The sequence below is a fragment of the Oncorhynchus nerka genome, linkage group LG9b (genome assembly GCF_034236695.1).
Source record: "Oncorhynchus nerka isolate Pitt River linkage group LG9b, Oner_Uvic_2.0, whole genome shotgun sequence".
Classification (NCBI taxonomy): Eukaryota; Metazoa; Chordata; class Actinopteri; order Salmoniformes; family Salmonidae; genus Oncorhynchus; species Oncorhynchus nerka.
The window spans coordinates 30,834,196-30,852,191 of NC_088424.1; the positions used below are offsets into that span (position 1 = coordinate 30,834,196).

General features: G+C 45.1%; 1 protein-coding gene across 2 annotated transcripts in view; it reads right to left on the reverse strand.

Moving 5' to 3' along the window:
• LOC115114592 (epidermal growth factor receptor-like) overlaps positions 1-17,996 on the reverse strand; it is a 90,653-nt gene that overhangs the window by 20,070 nt on the left and 52,587 nt on the right. Inside the window, exons 3-13 of one of the 2 annotated variants that reach the window (XM_029642974.2) lie at positions 16,877-17,063; positions 16,035-16,166; positions 15,699-15,767; positions 14,815-14,933; positions 10,510-10,651; positions 3,541-3,657; positions 3,076-3,202; positions 2,878-2,951; positions 2,708-2,795; positions 2,375-2,574; positions 1,378-1,510 (exon numbers count right to left, since the gene is read on the reverse strand). In XM_029642974.2, coding sequence (XP_029498834.1) covers positions 1,378-1,510; positions 2,375-2,574; positions 2,708-2,795; positions 2,878-2,951; positions 3,076-3,202; positions 3,541-3,657; positions 10,510-10,651; positions 14,815-14,933; positions 15,699-15,767; positions 16,035-16,166; positions 16,877-17,063 — 1,388 coding nt within the window. Of the gene's footprint in view, positions 1-1,377; positions 1,511-2,374; positions 2,575-2,707; positions 2,796-2,877; positions 2,952-3,075; positions 3,203-3,540; positions 3,658-10,509; positions 10,652-12,927; positions 12,949-14,814; positions 14,934-15,698; positions 15,768-16,034; positions 16,167-16,876; positions 17,064-17,996 lie in introns of those variants that run through there. The other variant, XM_065013524.1, reaches the window with a different exon arrangement.

A 17,996-nucleotide genomic window follows, 5' to 3' on the forward strand; every position in this document is an offset into this window, starting at 1 on the left:
CAACATCGTTTCATGCAACATTTTCTTGCAAAATACACGTTTTTCTTTGCCAAGTATACAACAAGTTACTTTCACTTTTCCTCCCTGCTTCAGCTACAGAATCAGGTTACAGTCTCCTCTCACCCCTCCAGTAGGTTACAATGGCTCCTCTCTCACCCCTCCAGTAGGTTACAATGGCTCCTCTCTCACCCCTCCAGTAGGTTACAATGGCTCCTCTCTCACCCCTCCAGTAGGTTACAATGTCTCCTCTCTCACCCCTCCAGTAGGGTACAATGGCTCCTCTCTCACCCCTCCAGTAGGTTACAATGGCTCCTCTCTCACCCCTCCAGTAGGTTACAATGGCTCCTTCTCTCACCCCTCCAGTAGGTTACAATGGCTCCTTATCTCACCCCTCCAGTAGGTTACAATGGCTCCTCTCTCACCCCTCCAGTAGGTTACAATGGCTCCTTCTCTCACCCCTCCAGTAGGTTACAATGGCTCCTCTCTCACCCCTCCAGTAGGTTACAATGACTCCTCTCTCACCCCTCCAGTAGGTTACAATGACTCCTCTCTCACCCCTCCAGTAGGTTACAATGAATCCTCTCTCACCCCTCCTGTAGGTTACAATGACTCCTATCTCACCCCTCCAGTAGGTTACAATGGCGCCTCTCTCACCCCTCCAGTAGGTTACAATGGCTCCTCTCTCATCCCTCCAGTAGGTTACAATGGCTCCTCTCTCACCCCTCCAGTAGGTTACAATGGCTCCTTATCTCACCCCTCCAGTAGGTTACAATGGCTCCTTATCTCACCCCTCCAGTAGGTTACAATGGCTCCTTATCTCACCCCTCCAGTAGGTTACAATGGCTCCTTATCTCACCCCTCCAGTAGGTTACAATGGCTCCTTATCTCACCCCTCCAGTAGGTTACAATGGCTCCTTATCTCACCACTCCAGTAGGTTACAATGGCTCCTTATCTCACCACTCCAGTAGGTTACAATGGCTCCTTATCTCACCCCTCCAGTAGGTTACAATGGCTCCTTATCTCACCCCTCCAGTAGGTTACAATGGCTCCTTATCTCACCCCTCCAGTAGGTTACAATGGCTCCTTATCTCACCCCTCCAGTAGGTTACAATGGCTCCTTATCTCACCCCTCCAGTAGGTTACAATGGCTCCTTATCTCACCCCTCCAGTAGGTTACAATGGCTCCTTATCTCACCCCTCCAGTAGGTTACAATGGCTCCTTATCTCACCCCTCCAGTAGGTTACAATGGCTCCTTATCTCACCCCTCCAGTAGGTTACAATGGCTCCTTATCTCACCCCTCCAGTAGGTTACAATGGCTCCTTATCTCACCACTCCAGTAGGTTACAATGGGGAACAAATAGGGGCTCCTCTCACCCCTCCAGTAGGTTGCAGGAGTCGACACAGCTTCCTGCTCGGCTGTAGTCCTGACAGGCGAAACACATGGTGGGTCCAGGACCCCAGCAGCCATCTCTGGTACACATCCTGTCACACGTGCTGTTCTGCATCCCTGCAAACACACATACAGACGCATACTATAGATAGGCCCAAAACATTGTCAAAGACTCCAGTCACCCAAGCCTTAACTGTTCTCTTCTACCGCACATCACGGTCCAAAAGGCTCCTTAACAGCTTCTACCCCCAAGCCATAAAACTGCTGAACAATTCATTAAATGGCCACCTGGACTATTTACATTGACCCCCTCCCCTCCCTCCTTTGATTTTACACTGCTGCTACTCGCTGTTTATTATCTACGGTATGCATAGTCACTTTACCTCTACCTTCCTCGACTAACCCCAGCACATTGACTCGGTACCGGAACCCCCTGTATATAGCCTCGGTATTGTTATTTTATTGTGCTACTTTTATTTTTTTAAATTACTTTATTTGATTTAGTAAATATTTTCTTAACTCTATTTCTTGAACTGCATTGTTGGTGAAGTGCTTGTAAGTAAGAATTTCACCTATTGTATTCGGAGCATTTGACAAATAACATTTGATATCAATACAAAATAACTTTGAACCCTTTTCTCTTTTCACACAACCCTGCACAAGCAACAAGCTAGCGTCAATTTCCTTTCTCCCACAATAACACTCCATCATCATTGCATTCTGTATCTATCACAGTTTTATTACCACAACAATAGAGGGTAAATATTATCCCGGAGCCACTCATATCCCAGTGTAACCATTCGTTTAGTAAGACCCGAACATGTTATCACTCATTTGTCATGGGCTTGAGCTGATATTATGGTGTTGACTCCTGGTGTTTGTTGTGTATCTCCTGTTTGTTAGTGTTTGCTTTTTTTCTGTTATGTGACCACAAAAATCTATAAAAATGTTAATCATAAAAAAAATGACTGAATGATTTACCGCAGTCGGCTGCGTCGGCGTTGTTCTCCAGCCGGGCGGTCTGAGTGTCGGACTTGAACAACTGCTTCCAGTGGTGATTCTTGGTGTAGCAGAGGTTGGGGTTTTTTGCAATGACCACGTCTCCGTCACTGATCTCCTTCAGGTTACGCAGCCCCAGGTGGGTGATGGTTAACTGGGTTATGGCCAAGCTCAACAGAACACTGAGAACAGAGAGAGGGAGAGAGAGAGAGGAGTTAAAGGGATATTGAATGAGTCACATCAACCCATTCACGGTCAGTGGCACACTGTAGTAGAGGCTGAGGTTTAGAGAGAGGCCAGGAACAGTGATCTTACCGCTTGGTCCGTCCACGGATGATCTCCAGGTTCTCAAATGGACTGAGGGACGTCATGTTCTCAGGCCAGTTCTGAATCAGCAAGTACCCTGGAAGATGAATAGATGTTTTTGTAATAATCGTGAAAAGTGCACTTTTGTCTGATTTGAACTGCCATGGCTCTATTCTTACCGGTAATTTCTCTAACTGTCTTGAAAACTTCTAGCTTGGCCGGATCCATCTTAGGTGCTTTGGTGAACGTGTCCCTGTGAATAGCAATAACAACTGTGACATGCATCTGTCATATTTGTGAATTTCACAATACAAAGGTTAGAAATGATCTATGATGTTTCTACAATTTCAAAAGACCTTAATGTGCTCACTACTTACCCATGGATAGATGTGTAGATAATAGCAATGTTCCCGTTGATTTTGGTACAGTTTTTAAATGTGTCAATGTTGGTGGCATTAATTGACAGAATATTGGCAAGTTTTCCCATTCCAAGTCCATTGCAAACTGTGAAAATTAGTAACATATTAATAAAAACAAACGTAGCTACTAATTTCTTGACACACAGAAAAGTTAGTTTGAGAAATCACAAGCCCCCCAAAAAACAGAAGACTAGTGCAGTACATCAGGTTAAAATACATTTTTATTCAATAAGTAAAATTCAAAATCGGAAAATCCTCTATTGGAAATAAAATGGTATTGAACACAACCCTGCAGTGCATCTTTGGGGAATAACACTGGGGTGAACTTGATGTTATAGAGAGGCACATTCATGCAGTATCATCGTGAATGCTATAATCCCTGCCATCAGAATATATAGTAGAAGCTGTAGCATTATTAACTACCTTTGGGGCACAGTCCATCACACTTCTTGCACTTCCTGACCCCTCCCTCGTCCACCTCGTATGTGTCACCACTGCATGTCCGAACGCACGCTCCATGGTCCGTCACCACATAGTTATCTGAGGAGGGAAAAAATTAATAAAAATGAGAGTACACAATCAGCACTCATTAATCATATACATATGGTTCTAAAATCAAGTCAAATTAAAAACAATTTAAAAAAAAAAAATCTAATTTCTTCAAAGGAATAAAACTATGAAAATATATAATAAACCTATATAATGCAATACTGCAGGACAGTATTTTAGGCATGCCAGAGGTTGAGTGCTGATTCTAACAAAAAGTGGAGGCTGCTGCATTAGCACACCCTAAAACTACAACATTTTCTTTCCTCGCTTATGCAGTTTATGATTAAACTGAGTCTGACACAGACTGACTGACACGAACACCAGGCTAGAGGGACCGTGTGGCCCCTTGTTCAAAATACCAGATCTGAACATTTCACATCACTGAGACTCATACAGTACCAGTCAAAAGTTTAGACACACCTACTCATTCAAGGGTTTTCTTTATTTAGACTATTTTCTACATTGTAGAATAAAAGTGAACAATTCAAAACTATGAAGTTAGTGTTAAACAAATGAAAATATATTTTAGTTTTTAGATTCTTAAAAGTAGCCACTCATTGCGTTGATGACAGCTTTGCACACTCTTGGCATTCTCTCAGCCAGCTTCATTTGGACTGCTTTTCCAACAGTCTTGAAGGAGTTCCCACATATGCTGAGCACATGTTGGCTGCTTTTCCTGACAGTGTCACCAGCAAAGCACCCCCACACCATCACACCTCCTCCTCCATGCTTCACAGTTGGAACCACACATGCGGAGATCATCCGTTCACCTACTCTGCGTCTCACAAAGACACGGCGGTTGGAAACAAAAATCTCTCATTTGGACTCATCAGACCAAAGGACAGATTTCCACCAGTCTAATGTCCATTGCTCGGGTTTCTTGGCCCAAGCAAGTCTCTTTTTCTTATTGCTGTCCTTTAGTAGTGGTTTCTTTGCAGCAATTTGACCATGAAGGCCTGATTAACGCAGTCTCCTCTGAACAGTTGATGTTGAGATGTCTGTTACTTGAACTTTGTGAAACAATTATTTGGCCTGCAATTTCTGAGGCTAGTAACTAATGAATTCTGGGTCTTCCTTTCCTGTGGGGTTCTCATGAGAGCCAGTTTCATCATAGCGCTTAATGGGTTTGCCAGTGGTGTAAAGTACTTCAATAAAAATACTTTAAAGTACTACTTTAGTCGTTTTTTGGGAGGGTCTGTACTATTTATATTTTGACTACTTTTACTTCACTACATTCCTAAAGAAAATTATGTACTTTTTACTCCATACATTTTCACTGACACCCAAAAGTACTTGTTACATTTCGAATGCTTAGCAGGACAAAAAATGGTCCAATTGCCACACTGGTCATCCCTACTGCCTCTGATCTGGCGGACTCAAGAAACACAAATGCTTTGTTTTTAAATTATGTCTGAGTGTTGGAGTGTGACCCTGGCTATTCATTAATAAGGATTTTTTTTTTATTCTTACTTTTACTTTTTATACTTACAGTTGAAGTCGGAAGTTTACATTCACCTTAGCCAAATACATTTAAACTCAGTTTTTCACAATTCCTGACATTTAATCCTAGTAAGAATTCCCTGTCTTAGGTCAGTTAGGATCACCACTTTATTTTAAGAATGTGAAATGTCAGAATAATGGTTGAGATAATGATTTATTTCAGCTTTTATTTATTTTATCACATTCCCAGTGGGTCAGAAGTTTACCATACACTCAATTAGCATTTGGTAGCATTGCCTTTAAAATGGTTTAACTTGGGTCAAACGTTTCAGGTAGCCATCCACATGTTTCCCACAATAAGTTGAGTGAATTTTGGCCCATTCCTCCTGACCGAGCTGGTGTAACTGTCAGGTTTGTAGGCCTCCTTGCTCGCACATGCTTTTTCAGAAGCCATTTTTCTACAACTATGGAAGTATGCTTGGGGTCATTGTCCATTTGGAAGACCCATTTGTGACCAAGCTTTAACTTCCTGACTGATGTCTTGAGATGTTGCTTCAATATATCCACATAATTTTCCTTCCTCATGATGCCAAACAGTTCTATTTTTGTTTCATCAGACCAAAAGTACAATCTTTGTCCCCATTTGCAGTTGCAAACCGTAGTCTGGCTTTTTTATGGCGGTTTTGGAGCAGTGGCTTCTTCCTTGCTTAGCGTCCTTTCAGGTTATGTCGATATAGGACTCATTTTACTGTGGATATAGATACTTTTGTACCTGTTTCCTCCAGCATCTTCACAAGGTCCTTTGCTGTTGTTCTGGGATTGATTTGCACTTTTCACACCAAAGTATGTTCATCTCTAGGAGACAGAACGCGTCTCCTTCCTGAGCGGTATTTTTTTTTATTTTAATTTTAATTTTATTTATTTATTTCACCTTTATTTAACCAGGTAGGCTAGTTGAGAACAGGTTCTCGTTTGCAACTGCGACCTGGCCAAGATAAAGCATAGCAGAGTGAACAGACAACACAGAGTTACACATGGAGTAAACAATTAACAAGTCAATAACACAGTAGAGAAAAAAAAGGGGAGTCTATATACAATGTGTGCAAAAGGCATGAGGAGGTAGGCAAATAATTACAATATTGCAGATTAACACTGGAGTGATAAATGATCATGTACAGGTAGAGATATTTGTGTGCAAAAGAGCAGAAAGGTAAATAAATAAAAACTGTGGGGATGAGGTAGGTGAAAATGGGTGGGCTATTTACCAATAGATTATGTACAGCTGCAGCGATCGGTTAGCTGCTCAGATAGCTGATGTTTGAAGTTGGTGAGGGAGATAAAAGTCTCCAACTTCAGCGATTTTTGCAAATCGTTCAGTCACAGGCAGCAGAGTACTGGAACGAAAGGCGGCCGAATGAGGTGTTGGCTTTGGGGATGCTCAATGAGATACACCTGCTGGAGCGCGTGCTACGGATGGGTGTTGCCATCGTGACCAGTGAGCTGAGATAAGGCGGAGCTTTGCCTAGCATGGCCTTGTAGATGACCTGGAGCCAGTGGGTCTGGCGACGAATATGTAGCGAGGGCCAGCCGACTAGAGCATACAAGTCGCAGTGGTGGGTAGTATAAGGTGCTTTAGTGACAAAACGGATGGCACTGTGATAAACTGCATCCAGTTTGCTGAGAAGAGTGTTGGAAGCCATTTTGTAGATGACATCGCCGAAGTCGAGGATCGGTAGGATAGTCAGTTTTACTAGGGTAAGCTTGGCAGCGTGAGTGAAGGAGGCTTTGTTGCGGAATAGAAAGCCGACTCTTGATTTGATTTTCGATTGGAGATGTTTGATATGGGTCTGGAAGGAGAGTTTGCAGTCTAGCCAGACACCTAGGTACTTATAGGTGTCCACATATTCAAGGTCGGAACCATCCAGTGTGGTGATGCTAGTCGGGCAAGCGGGTGCAGGCAGCGATCGGTTGAAAAGCATGCATTTGGTTTTACTAGCGTTTAAGAGCAGTTGGAGGCCACGGAAGGAGTGTTGTATGGCATTGAAGCTCGATTGGAGGTTAGATAGCACAGTGTCCAATGACGGGCCGAAAGTGTATAGAATGGTGTCGTCTGCGTAGAGGTGGATCAGGGAATCGCCCGCAGCAAGAGCAACATCATTGATATACACAGAGAAAAGAGTCGGCCCGAGAATTGAACCCTGTGGCACCCCCATAGAGACTGCCAGAGGACCGGACAACATGCCCTCCGATTTGACACACTGAACTCTGTCTGCAAAGTAATTGGTGAACCAGGCAAGGCAGTCATCCGAAAAGCCGAGGCTACTGAGTCTGCCGATAAGAATATGGTGACTGACAGAGTCGAAAGCCTTGGCAAGGTCGATGAAGACGGCTGCACAGTACTGTCTTTTATCGATGGCGGTTATGATGTCGTTTAGTACCTTGAGTGTGGCTGAGGTGCACCCGTGACCGGCTCGGAAACCAGATTGCATAGCGGAGAAGGTATGGTGGGATTCGAGATGGTCAGTGACCTGTTTGTTGACTTGGCTTACGAAGACCTTAGATAGGCAGGGCAGAATGGATATAGGTCTGTAACAGTTTGGGTCCAGGGTGTCTCCCCCTTTGAAGAGGGGGATGACTGCGGCAGCTTTCCAATCCTTGGGGATCTCAGACGATATGAAAGAGAGGTTGAACAGGCTGGTAATAGGGGTTGCGACAATGGCGGCGGATAGTTTCAGAAATAGAGGGTCCAGATTGTCAAGCCCAGCTGATTTATACGGGTCCAGGTTTTGCAGCTCTTTCAGAACATCTGCTATCTGGATTTGGGTAAAGGAGAACCTGGAGAGGCTTGGGCGAGGAGCTGCGGGGGCCGGAGCTGTTGGCCGAGGTAGGAGTAGCCAGGCGGAAGGCATGGCCAGCCGTTGAGAAATGCTTGTTGAAGTTTTCGATAATCATGGATTTGTCGGTGGTGACCGTGTTCCCTAGCCTCAGTGCAGTGGGCAGCTGGGAGGAGGTGCTCTTGTTCTCCATGGACTTCACAGTGTCCCAGAACTTTTTGGAGTTGGAGCTACAGGATGCAAACTTCTGCCTGAAGAAGCTGGCCTTAGCTTTCCTGACTGACTGCGTGTATTGGTTCCTGACTTCCCTGAACAGTTGCATATCGCGGGGACTGTTCGATGCTATTGCAGTCCGCCACAGGATGTTTTTGTGCTGGTCGAGGGCAGTCAGGTCTGGAGTGAACCAAGGCCTGTATCTGTTCTTAGTTCTGCATTTTTTGAACGGAGCATGCTTATCTAATATGGTGAGGAAGTTACTCTTAAAGAATGACCAGGCATCCTCAACTGACGGGATGAGGTCAATGTCCTTCCAGGATACCCGGGCCAGGTCGATTAGAAAGGCCTGCTCACAGAAGTGTTTTAGGGAGCGTTTGACAGTGATGAGGGGTGGTCGTTTGACTGCGGCACCGTAGCGGATACAGGCAATGAGGCAGTGGTCGCTGAGATCCTGGTTGAAGACAGTGGAGGTGTATTTGGAGGGCCAGTTGGTCAGGATGACGTCTATGAGGGTGCCCTTGCTTACAGAGTTAGGGTTGTACCTGGTGGGTTCCTTGATGATTTGTGTGAGATTGAGGGCATCTAGCTTAGATTGTAGGACTGCCGGGGTGTTAAGCATATCCCAGGTATGACGGCTGCGTGGTCCCATGGTGTTTATACTTGCGTACTATTGTTTGTTCTGATGTTTTTGCTGATTTCTTTTGATGTTCCCATGATGAAATACATCCACAGGTACACCTCCAATTGACTCAAATGATGTCAATTAGCCTATCAGAAGCTGCTAAAGCCATGACATAATTTTCTGTAATTTTCCAAGCTGTTTAAAAGCAGTCAGCTTAGTGTATGTAAACTTCAGACCCACTGGAATTGTGATACAGTGAATGATACGTGAAATAATCTGTCTGTAAACAATTATTGGAAAAATGACTTGTGTCATGCACAAAGTAGATGTCCTAACCGACTTGCCAAAACTATAGTTTGTTAACAAGAAATTTGTGGAGTGGTTGAAAAACAAGTTTGAATGACTCCAACCTAAGTGTATGTAAACTACCGACTTCAACTGTAAGTATATTTTAGCAACTACATTTACTTTTGATACTTAAGTATATTTAAAACCAAATACTTTTAGACTTTTACTCAACTAGTATTTTACTGGGTGACTTTCACTTGAGTCATTTTCTATGCAGATATCTTTACATGTACTCAAGTATGAGATTTGAGTACTTTTTCCACCACTGTTTTTTGCAACTGCACTTGAAGAAACGTTCAAAGTTCTAGAAATGTTCCAGATTGACTGACCTTCATTTCTTAAAGTAATGGACTGTCATTTTTCTTTGCTTATTTGAGCTGTTCTTGCCATAATAAGGACTTGTACCAAATAGGGCTATCTTCTGTATACCACCCATACCTTGTCACAACACAACTGATTGGCTGAAATGCATTAAGAAGGACAGAAATTCCACAAAGGTTTAAATAAGGCACACCTGTTGTCTGAAATGGACTCATGAAGCTGGTTGAGAGAATGCCAAGAGTGTGCAAAGCTGTCATCAAGGCAAAGGGTAGATACTTTGAAGAATTGCAAATATAAAATATATTTTGATTTGTTTAACACTGTTTTGGTTACTACATGATTCCAAATGTGTGATTTCATAGTTTTGATGTCATCACTATTATTCTATAATGTAGAAAATAGTAAAAAAGAAAAAAAAAAAACTTGTGTCCAAACGTTTGACTGGTACTGTATGTGTTGTCTGTAGACCTGGTTGAAGCCTCCTCTGTGTACAGTTTATAAACCAGGGCTTCCCAGTCCTGGTCCTGGAGGGCCAAAACACGTCTGGTTTTTGTTTCTACCTGGTAGTTAATTGCACTAATTGAGTAACTCAAGTTGAAGACATACCGGGGTACTGCAGTCCGCCATTAGTAACTAAATGATGATCAGTATAACTTTATTTTGTGTGTAATTGTAAAGCTCAAGGAGACACATCTGGTGTATTAGAAGCAGCTATTGGTACCATGATTGTCTTCTAATATTTGATTTATTTACATGAAGATTGCCAATTTTCCATTCACTATAATGGGGATCCTGTTTTCTGCTAACAATGCCTGCTGTACCACAGTCAGCTTTGAACTTCTGTGGCTTCAATGAGACGGGGGAGTCGTTCTCCCCTGGTCCCAGGTCTGAATTAGTCCGTGATTAGGAGAGGATGAAAACCAGAAGTGTTTCGGCCCTCCAGTTCAGGATGGGGCAGCCATGTTCTAAACAATCCTTATATCATTTATCCTATACTGCAGCCTCAGAGGAGGTAATGGGGGGACATGGAGGGGACACGGAGGGCCATGGGGGTTTTCTTACGAGGACAAGTCTTGACGCAGGTGGCCCCAAAGTTGTACTTCCCGTCTGGGTTGTTGACCAATTGGTGAAGGTTGCGGTCGTAGAGCAGGAGGCGGGGACACGAGTCTTTACACATCCCATCATCCTGGAAGTCACGGCAGGCCTACGACATCAAAGAGGGTTGTGTTTATTAGGCACCAAACGGAAGAAAACTGACTGACACCGGGAGGGACAACCTGAACTTGTCCAATAGGAAATGTTTGTTTTCACTTTCCATTGCAAAATGTTTTAAATGGCCTAATCACAGTGCTTGACTTGGACAATAGGTTTGGGTACTCATTTTGGGTGCCGGTACTGTTTATATTTAGGTGCAGGAGCTCCGCAATACTTTTGAGCTAATATTCTACGAAGAGGAACAGGAGCTCAAACAGTAGAACATTTGAGGTGCCGGTACTCAGCTCCTGTGAGCTCCTACCCAAGTCAAGTACTGCCTAATCATCAATTCAACCCAGCCAACCCAGAGAGCACTAGGACCATATAACAGAGCCATATATACTCAGATGATAACACTGCATTTCTATTTCATGCCTTAGGTTAGCCAGAGAGGAATAGGTGACTGGCTTAGCTCCCAGCTGGGGACCCAGCCTGATTCTCAAGGCACTGTCAAAAAGCAGAGTTTAACCAGTGGTCACTGGATGCAAGAGCAACACAATTTGCAACACAATTTGGTTTCAATCATAAAGTGGATAGAAAACACTCACCCGGTGTATGGTTGATCGTGAGCCAGTAAGTTACAAGGGAGCCTCATAAGAGAGAAATAATTATGTGTGAAATGCAATGTGGGTCTGTTTCCTCAAACCCTTGACTCTTGAGTGACGACACTGTTATTGGGTTAAGAAATAACTTGAAATAATACATAATAGCTTGTGAGAGATGCAAGTGTCCTCCCTTATGGAGCCACTCATGACCTCTCTCCCTATAACCTCTGACCCCAGTAATATGTGAAGGTGGCTTCAGTCTCTCTATTCCTGGTATAATCACATGACATGGTGAGGTAATAATCCTGACCCCAGTACAGTGTGTGAAGTTGGTGTTTCTGCCAGTCTCTCACCAGACAGTCTGGGTCCAGTACAGTGTGAAGGTGGGTTATGGTTAGGGTCTCTCACCAGACAGTCTGGGTCCAGTACAGTGTGAAGGTGGGTTATGGTTAGGGTCTCTCACCAGACAGTCTGGGTCCAGTACAGTGTGAAGGTGGGTTATGGTTAGGGTCTCTCACCAGACAGGCTGGGTCCAGTACAGTGTGAAGGTGGGTTATGGTTAGGGTCTCTCACCAGACAGTCTGGGTCCAGTACAGTGTGAAGGTGGGTTATGGTTAGGGTCTCTCACCAGACAGTCTGGGTCCAGTACAGTGTGAAGGTGGGTTATGGTTAGGGTCTCTCACCAGACAGTCTGGGTCCAGTACAGTGTGAAGGTGGGTTATGGTTAGGGTCTCTCACCAGACAGTCTGGGTCCAGTACAGTGTGAAGGTGGGTTATGGTTAGGGTCTCTCACCAGACAGTCTGGGTCCAGTACAGTGTGAAGGTGGGTTATGGTTAGGGTCTCTCACCAGACATTCTGTAGGTCTGGGTCCAGTACAGTGTGAAGGTGGGTTATGGTTAGGGTCTCTCACCAGACAGTCTGGGTCCAGTACAGTGTGAAGGTGGGTTATGGTTAGGATCTCTCACCAGACAGTCTGGGTCCAGTACAGTGTGAAGGTGGGTTATGGTTAGGGTCTCTCACCAGACAGTCTGGGTCCAGTACAGTGTGAAGGTGGGTTATGGTTAGGATCTCTCACCAGACAGTCTGGGTCCAGTACAGTGTGAAGGTGGGTTATGGTTAGGGTCTCTCACCAGACAGTCTGGGTCCAGTACAGTGTGAAGGTGGGTTATGGTTAGGGTCTCTCACCAGACAGTCTGGGTCCAGTACAGTGTGAAGGTGGGTTATGGTTAGGATCTCTCACCAGACAGTCTGGGTCCAGTACAGTGTGAAGGTGGGTTATGGTTAGGGTCTCTCACCAGACAGTCTGGGTCCAGTACAGTGTGAAGGTGGGTTATGGTTAGGGTCTCTCACCAGACAGTCTGGGTCCAGTACAGTGTGAAGGTGGGTTATGGTTAGGGTCTCTCACCAGACAGTCTGGGTCTAGTACAGTGTGAAGGTGGGTTATGGTTAGGATCTCTCACCAGACAGTCTGGGTCCAGTACAGTGTGAAGGTGGGTTATGGTTAGGGTCTCTCACCAGACAGTCTGGGTCCAGTACAGTGTGAAGGTGGGTTATGGTTAGGATCTCTCACCAGACAGTCTGGGTCCAGTACAGTGTGAAGGTGGGTTATGGTTAGGGTGTCTCACCAGACAGTCTGGGTCCAGTACAGTGTGAAGGTGGGTTATGGTTAGGGTCTCTCACCAGACAGTCTGTAGGTCTGGGTCCAGTACAGTGTGAAGGTGGGTTATGGTTAGGATCTCTCACCAGACAGTCTGGGTCCAGTACAGTGTGAAGGTGGGTTATGGTTAGGATCTCTCACCAGACAGTCTGGGTCCAGTACAGTGTGAAGGTGGGTTATGGTTAGGGTCTCTCACCAGACAGTCTGGGTCCAGTACAGTGTGAAGGTGGGTTATGGTTAGGGTCTCTCACCAGACAGTCTGTAGGTCTGGGTCCAGTACAGTGTGAAGGTGGGTTATGGTTAGGGTCTCTCACCAGACATTCTGTAGGTCTGGGTCCAGTACAGTGTGAAGGTGGGTTATGGTTAGGGTCTCTCACCAGACAGTCTGGGTCCAGTACAGTGTGAAGGTGGGTTATGGTTAGGATCTCTCACCAGACAGTCTGGGTCCAGTACAGTGTGAAGGTGGGTTATGGTTAGGGTCTCTCACCAGACAGTCTGGGTCCAGTACAGTGTGAAGGTGGGTTATGGTTAGGGTCTCTCACCAGACAGTCTGGGTCCAGTACAGTGTGAAGGTGGGTTATGGTTAGGGTCTCTCACCAGACAGTCTGTAGGTCTGGGTCCAGTACAGTGTGAAGGTGGGTTATGGTTAGGGTCTCTCACCAGACATTCTGTAGGTCTGGGTCCAGTACAGTGTGAAGGTGGGTTATGGTTAGGGTCTCTCACCAGACAGTCTGGGGCCAGTACAGTGTGAAGGTGGGTTATGGTTAGGGTCTCTCACCAGACAGTCTGGGTCCAGTACAGTGTGAAGGTGGGTTATGGTTAGGATCTCTCACCAGACAGTCTGGGTCCAGTACAGTGTGAAGGTGGGTTATGGTTAGGATCTCTCACCAGACAGTCTGGGTCCAGTACAGTGTGAAGGTGGGTTATGGTTAGGGTCTCTCACCAGACATTCTGTAGGTCTGGGTCCAGTACAGTGTGAAGGTGGGTTATGGTTAGGGTCTCTCACCAGACAGTCTGGGTCCAGTACAGTGTGAAGGTGGGTTATGGTTAGGATCTCTCACCAGACAGTCTGGGTCCAGTACAGTGTGAAGGTGGGTTATGGTTAGGGTCTCTCACCAGACAGTCTGGGTCCAGTACAGTGTGAAGGTGGGTTATGGTTAGGATCTCTCACCAGACAGTCTGGGTCCAGTACAGTGTGAAGGTGGGTTATGGTTAGGGTGTCTCACCAGACAGTCTGGGTCCAGTACAGTGTGAAGGTGGGTTATGGTTAGGGTCTCTCACCAGACAGTCTGTAGGTCTGGGTCCAGTACAGTGTGAAGGTGGGTTATGGTTAGGGTCTCTCACCAGACAGTCTGGGTCCAGTACAGTGTGAAGGTGGGTTATGGTTAGGATCTCTCACCAGACAGTCTGGGTCCAGTACAGTGTGAAGGTGGGTTATGGTTAGGATCTCTCACCAGACAGTCTGGGTCCAGTACAGTGTGAAGGTGGGTTATGGTTAGGGTCTCTCACCAGACAGTCTGGGTCCAGTACAGTGTGAAGGTGGGTTATGGTTAGGGTCTCTCACCAGACAGTCTGTAGGTCTGGGTCCAGTACAGTGTGAAGGTGGGTTATGGTTAGGGTCTCTCACCAGACATTCTGTAGGTCTGGGTCCAGTACAGTGTGAAGGTGGGTTATGGTTAGGGTCTCTCACCAGACAGTCTGGGTCCAGTACAGTGTGAAGGTGGGTTATGGTTAGGATCTCTCACCAGACAGTCTGGGTCCAGTACAGTGTGAAGGTGGGTTATGGTTAGGGTCTCTCACCAGACAGTCTGGGTCCAGTACAGTGTGAAGGTGGGTTATGGTTAGGGTCTCTCACCAGACAGTCTGGGTCCAGTACAGTGTGAAGGTGGGTTATGGTTAGGGTCTCTCACCAGACAGTCTGTAGGTCTGGGTCCAGTGCAGCCTGCAGCACAGTGTTCGTTGCAGCAGTCGATGGGAGACGGACCCTTACACCTCTTAGAGCACTGCTGGGCACAGTTCAGCTTCGTCACTATAAAGGGATTAGAAATGCCAAATCAAATTTTATTTTTCACATGCTTGGTAAACAACAGGTGTAGACTAACAGTGAAATGCTGAGTTAAGGCCCTTCCAAACAATGCAAAGAGAAAAGAAATAGAAAAATAATAGAAAAGTAAAACACATAATAATTCTGTAAAAATAATAATAAATATACAATGAAAAATTATAACTTTGCTATAAACACGAGGTACCAGTCCCGAGTCCATGTGCCGGAGTAAGAGGTAATTGAGATAAATATGTACATATACAGTAACTAGGAATTAAGTAACTAGGCAACAGGATAGATAATTAGCAGAAGCATTTGTTATTGGTCAAAAGATTTCTGGTTTGAATCCCCGAGCCAACTAGGTAAAAAGTCTGTCAATGTGCCCTTGAGCAAGGCATTTAACCCTAATTGCTCCTGTAAGTCACTCTGGATAAGAGCGTCTGCTAAACAACTCAAATGTAAAATAGTCTGGGTAGGTATTTAGTTAATTATTTAACTAAACTATTTTGGGGTTAGAAGCTGTTGGTTCCTTAGTTCGTGCATCGGTACTGCTTGCCGTGCGGTAGCTGAGAGAACAGTCTATGACTTGAGTGGCTGGAGGCTTTGAACATTTTTCTGGCCTTCCTCTGACACCGCCTGGTATAGAGGTCCTGGATGGCAGGGAGCTCAGCCCCAGTGATGTAATGGACCATATGCACTACCCTCTGTAGCACTTTGCAGTTGTGTATGGTTTAAACTTGAAAGACTTACACGTCTGGCAGTGTTCTGGGCCGGGGGCCCAACAGGAACCATTGAAGCATCCAGGATCACATCTTTTACCTACAAAAACATAGACACAAATAAAAGTTTAGCAAAAGCTTAACTTCCAAACCATTACTTTAATGTTTAATCAAATAAAGTTGGAATATTTGACAAGTGAAACATTACGAAACTGTTGGCCAAACTTGTTGAAGCAGCTTCCTGTTAATATCTTACAACATGAACCAGTCTAGCCTCAAGGGTGTATAAAAACACAAAACCTTCAATGGGATTATGGTAGGTACATTTATGTGACGCAATGTTTGTGTTCTAACAGGAGCTCCTTACAGAGCCGATTGTTGCTGGGTTCAGGTAACTGCATGTTGGGTTTGCTGTTACTGTTTACAATGTCCAACCACTGGATGGTCTCCACGTTACAAAGCTGGTTGTCTGAGAACTTCACTCCTCCTTTCAGGATCTCTGGAAATTGGAGAGAGACTTGTTTATTTTCAGGTGGAAGCTAAATATTGGTGTGAATTAATCATTGTAATAAAGCTGTGTAGATGAAATACAACAAACTACTGAATCTTCAGATTCTGATGCAAGCCTAACTTCAACCCTAACCTCAAGCCTAACCTCAGCTTCATGTCCACATCCTGGTTCAACCCTCATGTCCACATCCTGGTTCAACCCTAATCCTAGCTTCAACCCTAACCTCAACTTCGTGACCACATCCTGGTTCAACCCTAACCCTAGCTTCATGTCCATATCCAGGTTCAACCCTAACCCTAGCTTCATGTCCATATCCTGGTTCAACCCTAACCCCAGCTTCATATCCATATCCTGGTTCAACCCTAACCCTAGCTTCATGTCCATATCCTGGTTCAACCCTAACCCCAGCTTCATATCCATATCCTGGTTCAACCCTAACCCCAGCTTCATATCCATATCCTGGTTCAACCCTAACCCCAGCTTCATATCCATATCCTGGTTCAACCCTAACCATAACTTTGTGTCCACATCCCGGCTTAACCCTAATCCTCAACCCTAACCCTATTTTATAGCTTATATCTAGGGCTTAGAGTTTGCCTGGTTTGGCCCTAGTATGTGAGAATTCCCACAGTGACTAGTCATTCTGAGGCTGGGTATAGACCTGCCTGGACAGAGCAGGGACAGGCCTATAGACTGACCTGTGAGGCTGGTCAGAGGCAGCTCAGTGGTGCCTGCTCGCATGGACTTGTTATAGTTCAGCACCACAGCCAGGGCAAAGCCACTGTCATAGAGAGTGTGGCCTCGGATGATGCGCAGGTTGTCCAGGGGAATCGTGTTGGCTGTGTTGAGGGCGATCAGAACGTAGCCACCCACCTCCTGGATGGACTGGAGGCAAACAAGGAAATGTTTAACTGGACTTCACACACTATGCCAGTGGTGAACAACTCTACACCTACAGGGTCCAGCTTCAGTCCTGCTGGTTTTCACATCAGCCTGTCTATATCCTCATAGCTAGATATATCCTGCATACCTAAATAACATAGGTAATGTAATGTAATGTAACGTAATGACGCCACATAAAATTTTGCTTCGGTGATTCGGTGGCACTCTATCTGAGCCTCTCTACTGTGTCACCACCATGCTGGATGCTATGTACAAGGACCGCTACTTAGATGCAAACAAGAAACAGGGTTTATGTGAACTGATACATACACAGCTGGACCAGATGGAAACAGACACAGTGACAGTGCACACAGAGGAAAAGAAGCCATGGACAGACAGAGATGAAACTTCACTGCTTGACATGTATGATGAAATCCTGGTTGAGAATGAAACGAACAAATGAACAACGAAACAGCACAGCAAGTAAGTGAAAGAAATAGGTTTTAATTATGTTTTACTGGTAATGGGGACGTACGTAAATGCCAACAAAATAACTTTTTGGTCAGTGTGGTGTGTAACCTTTAACTAGGCAAGCGTTATTTATAATGACGACCTACTCCAGCCATACCCGGACGACACTGGGCAAAGTGTGCACCGCCCTATGGGACTCCCAATCACGGCCAATGTGATACAGCCTGGATTCGAACCAGGGACTGCAGTGACGCCTCTTTCACTGAGATGCAGTGCCTTAGACCGCTGTGTCCATGTGTGTGTGTATTAACTATTTAACTGTACTAGAATGCTTAAAAGGCCGCAAAAATGTTTAATATCGGTTATCAGTTTCGTTTTATTTATTTATTGGCAAGGAAAATATCGGATATCGGTATCAGCCAAAAATGAAATAGCGGTGCATCACTAATGTCTGTAGGTTAAAGC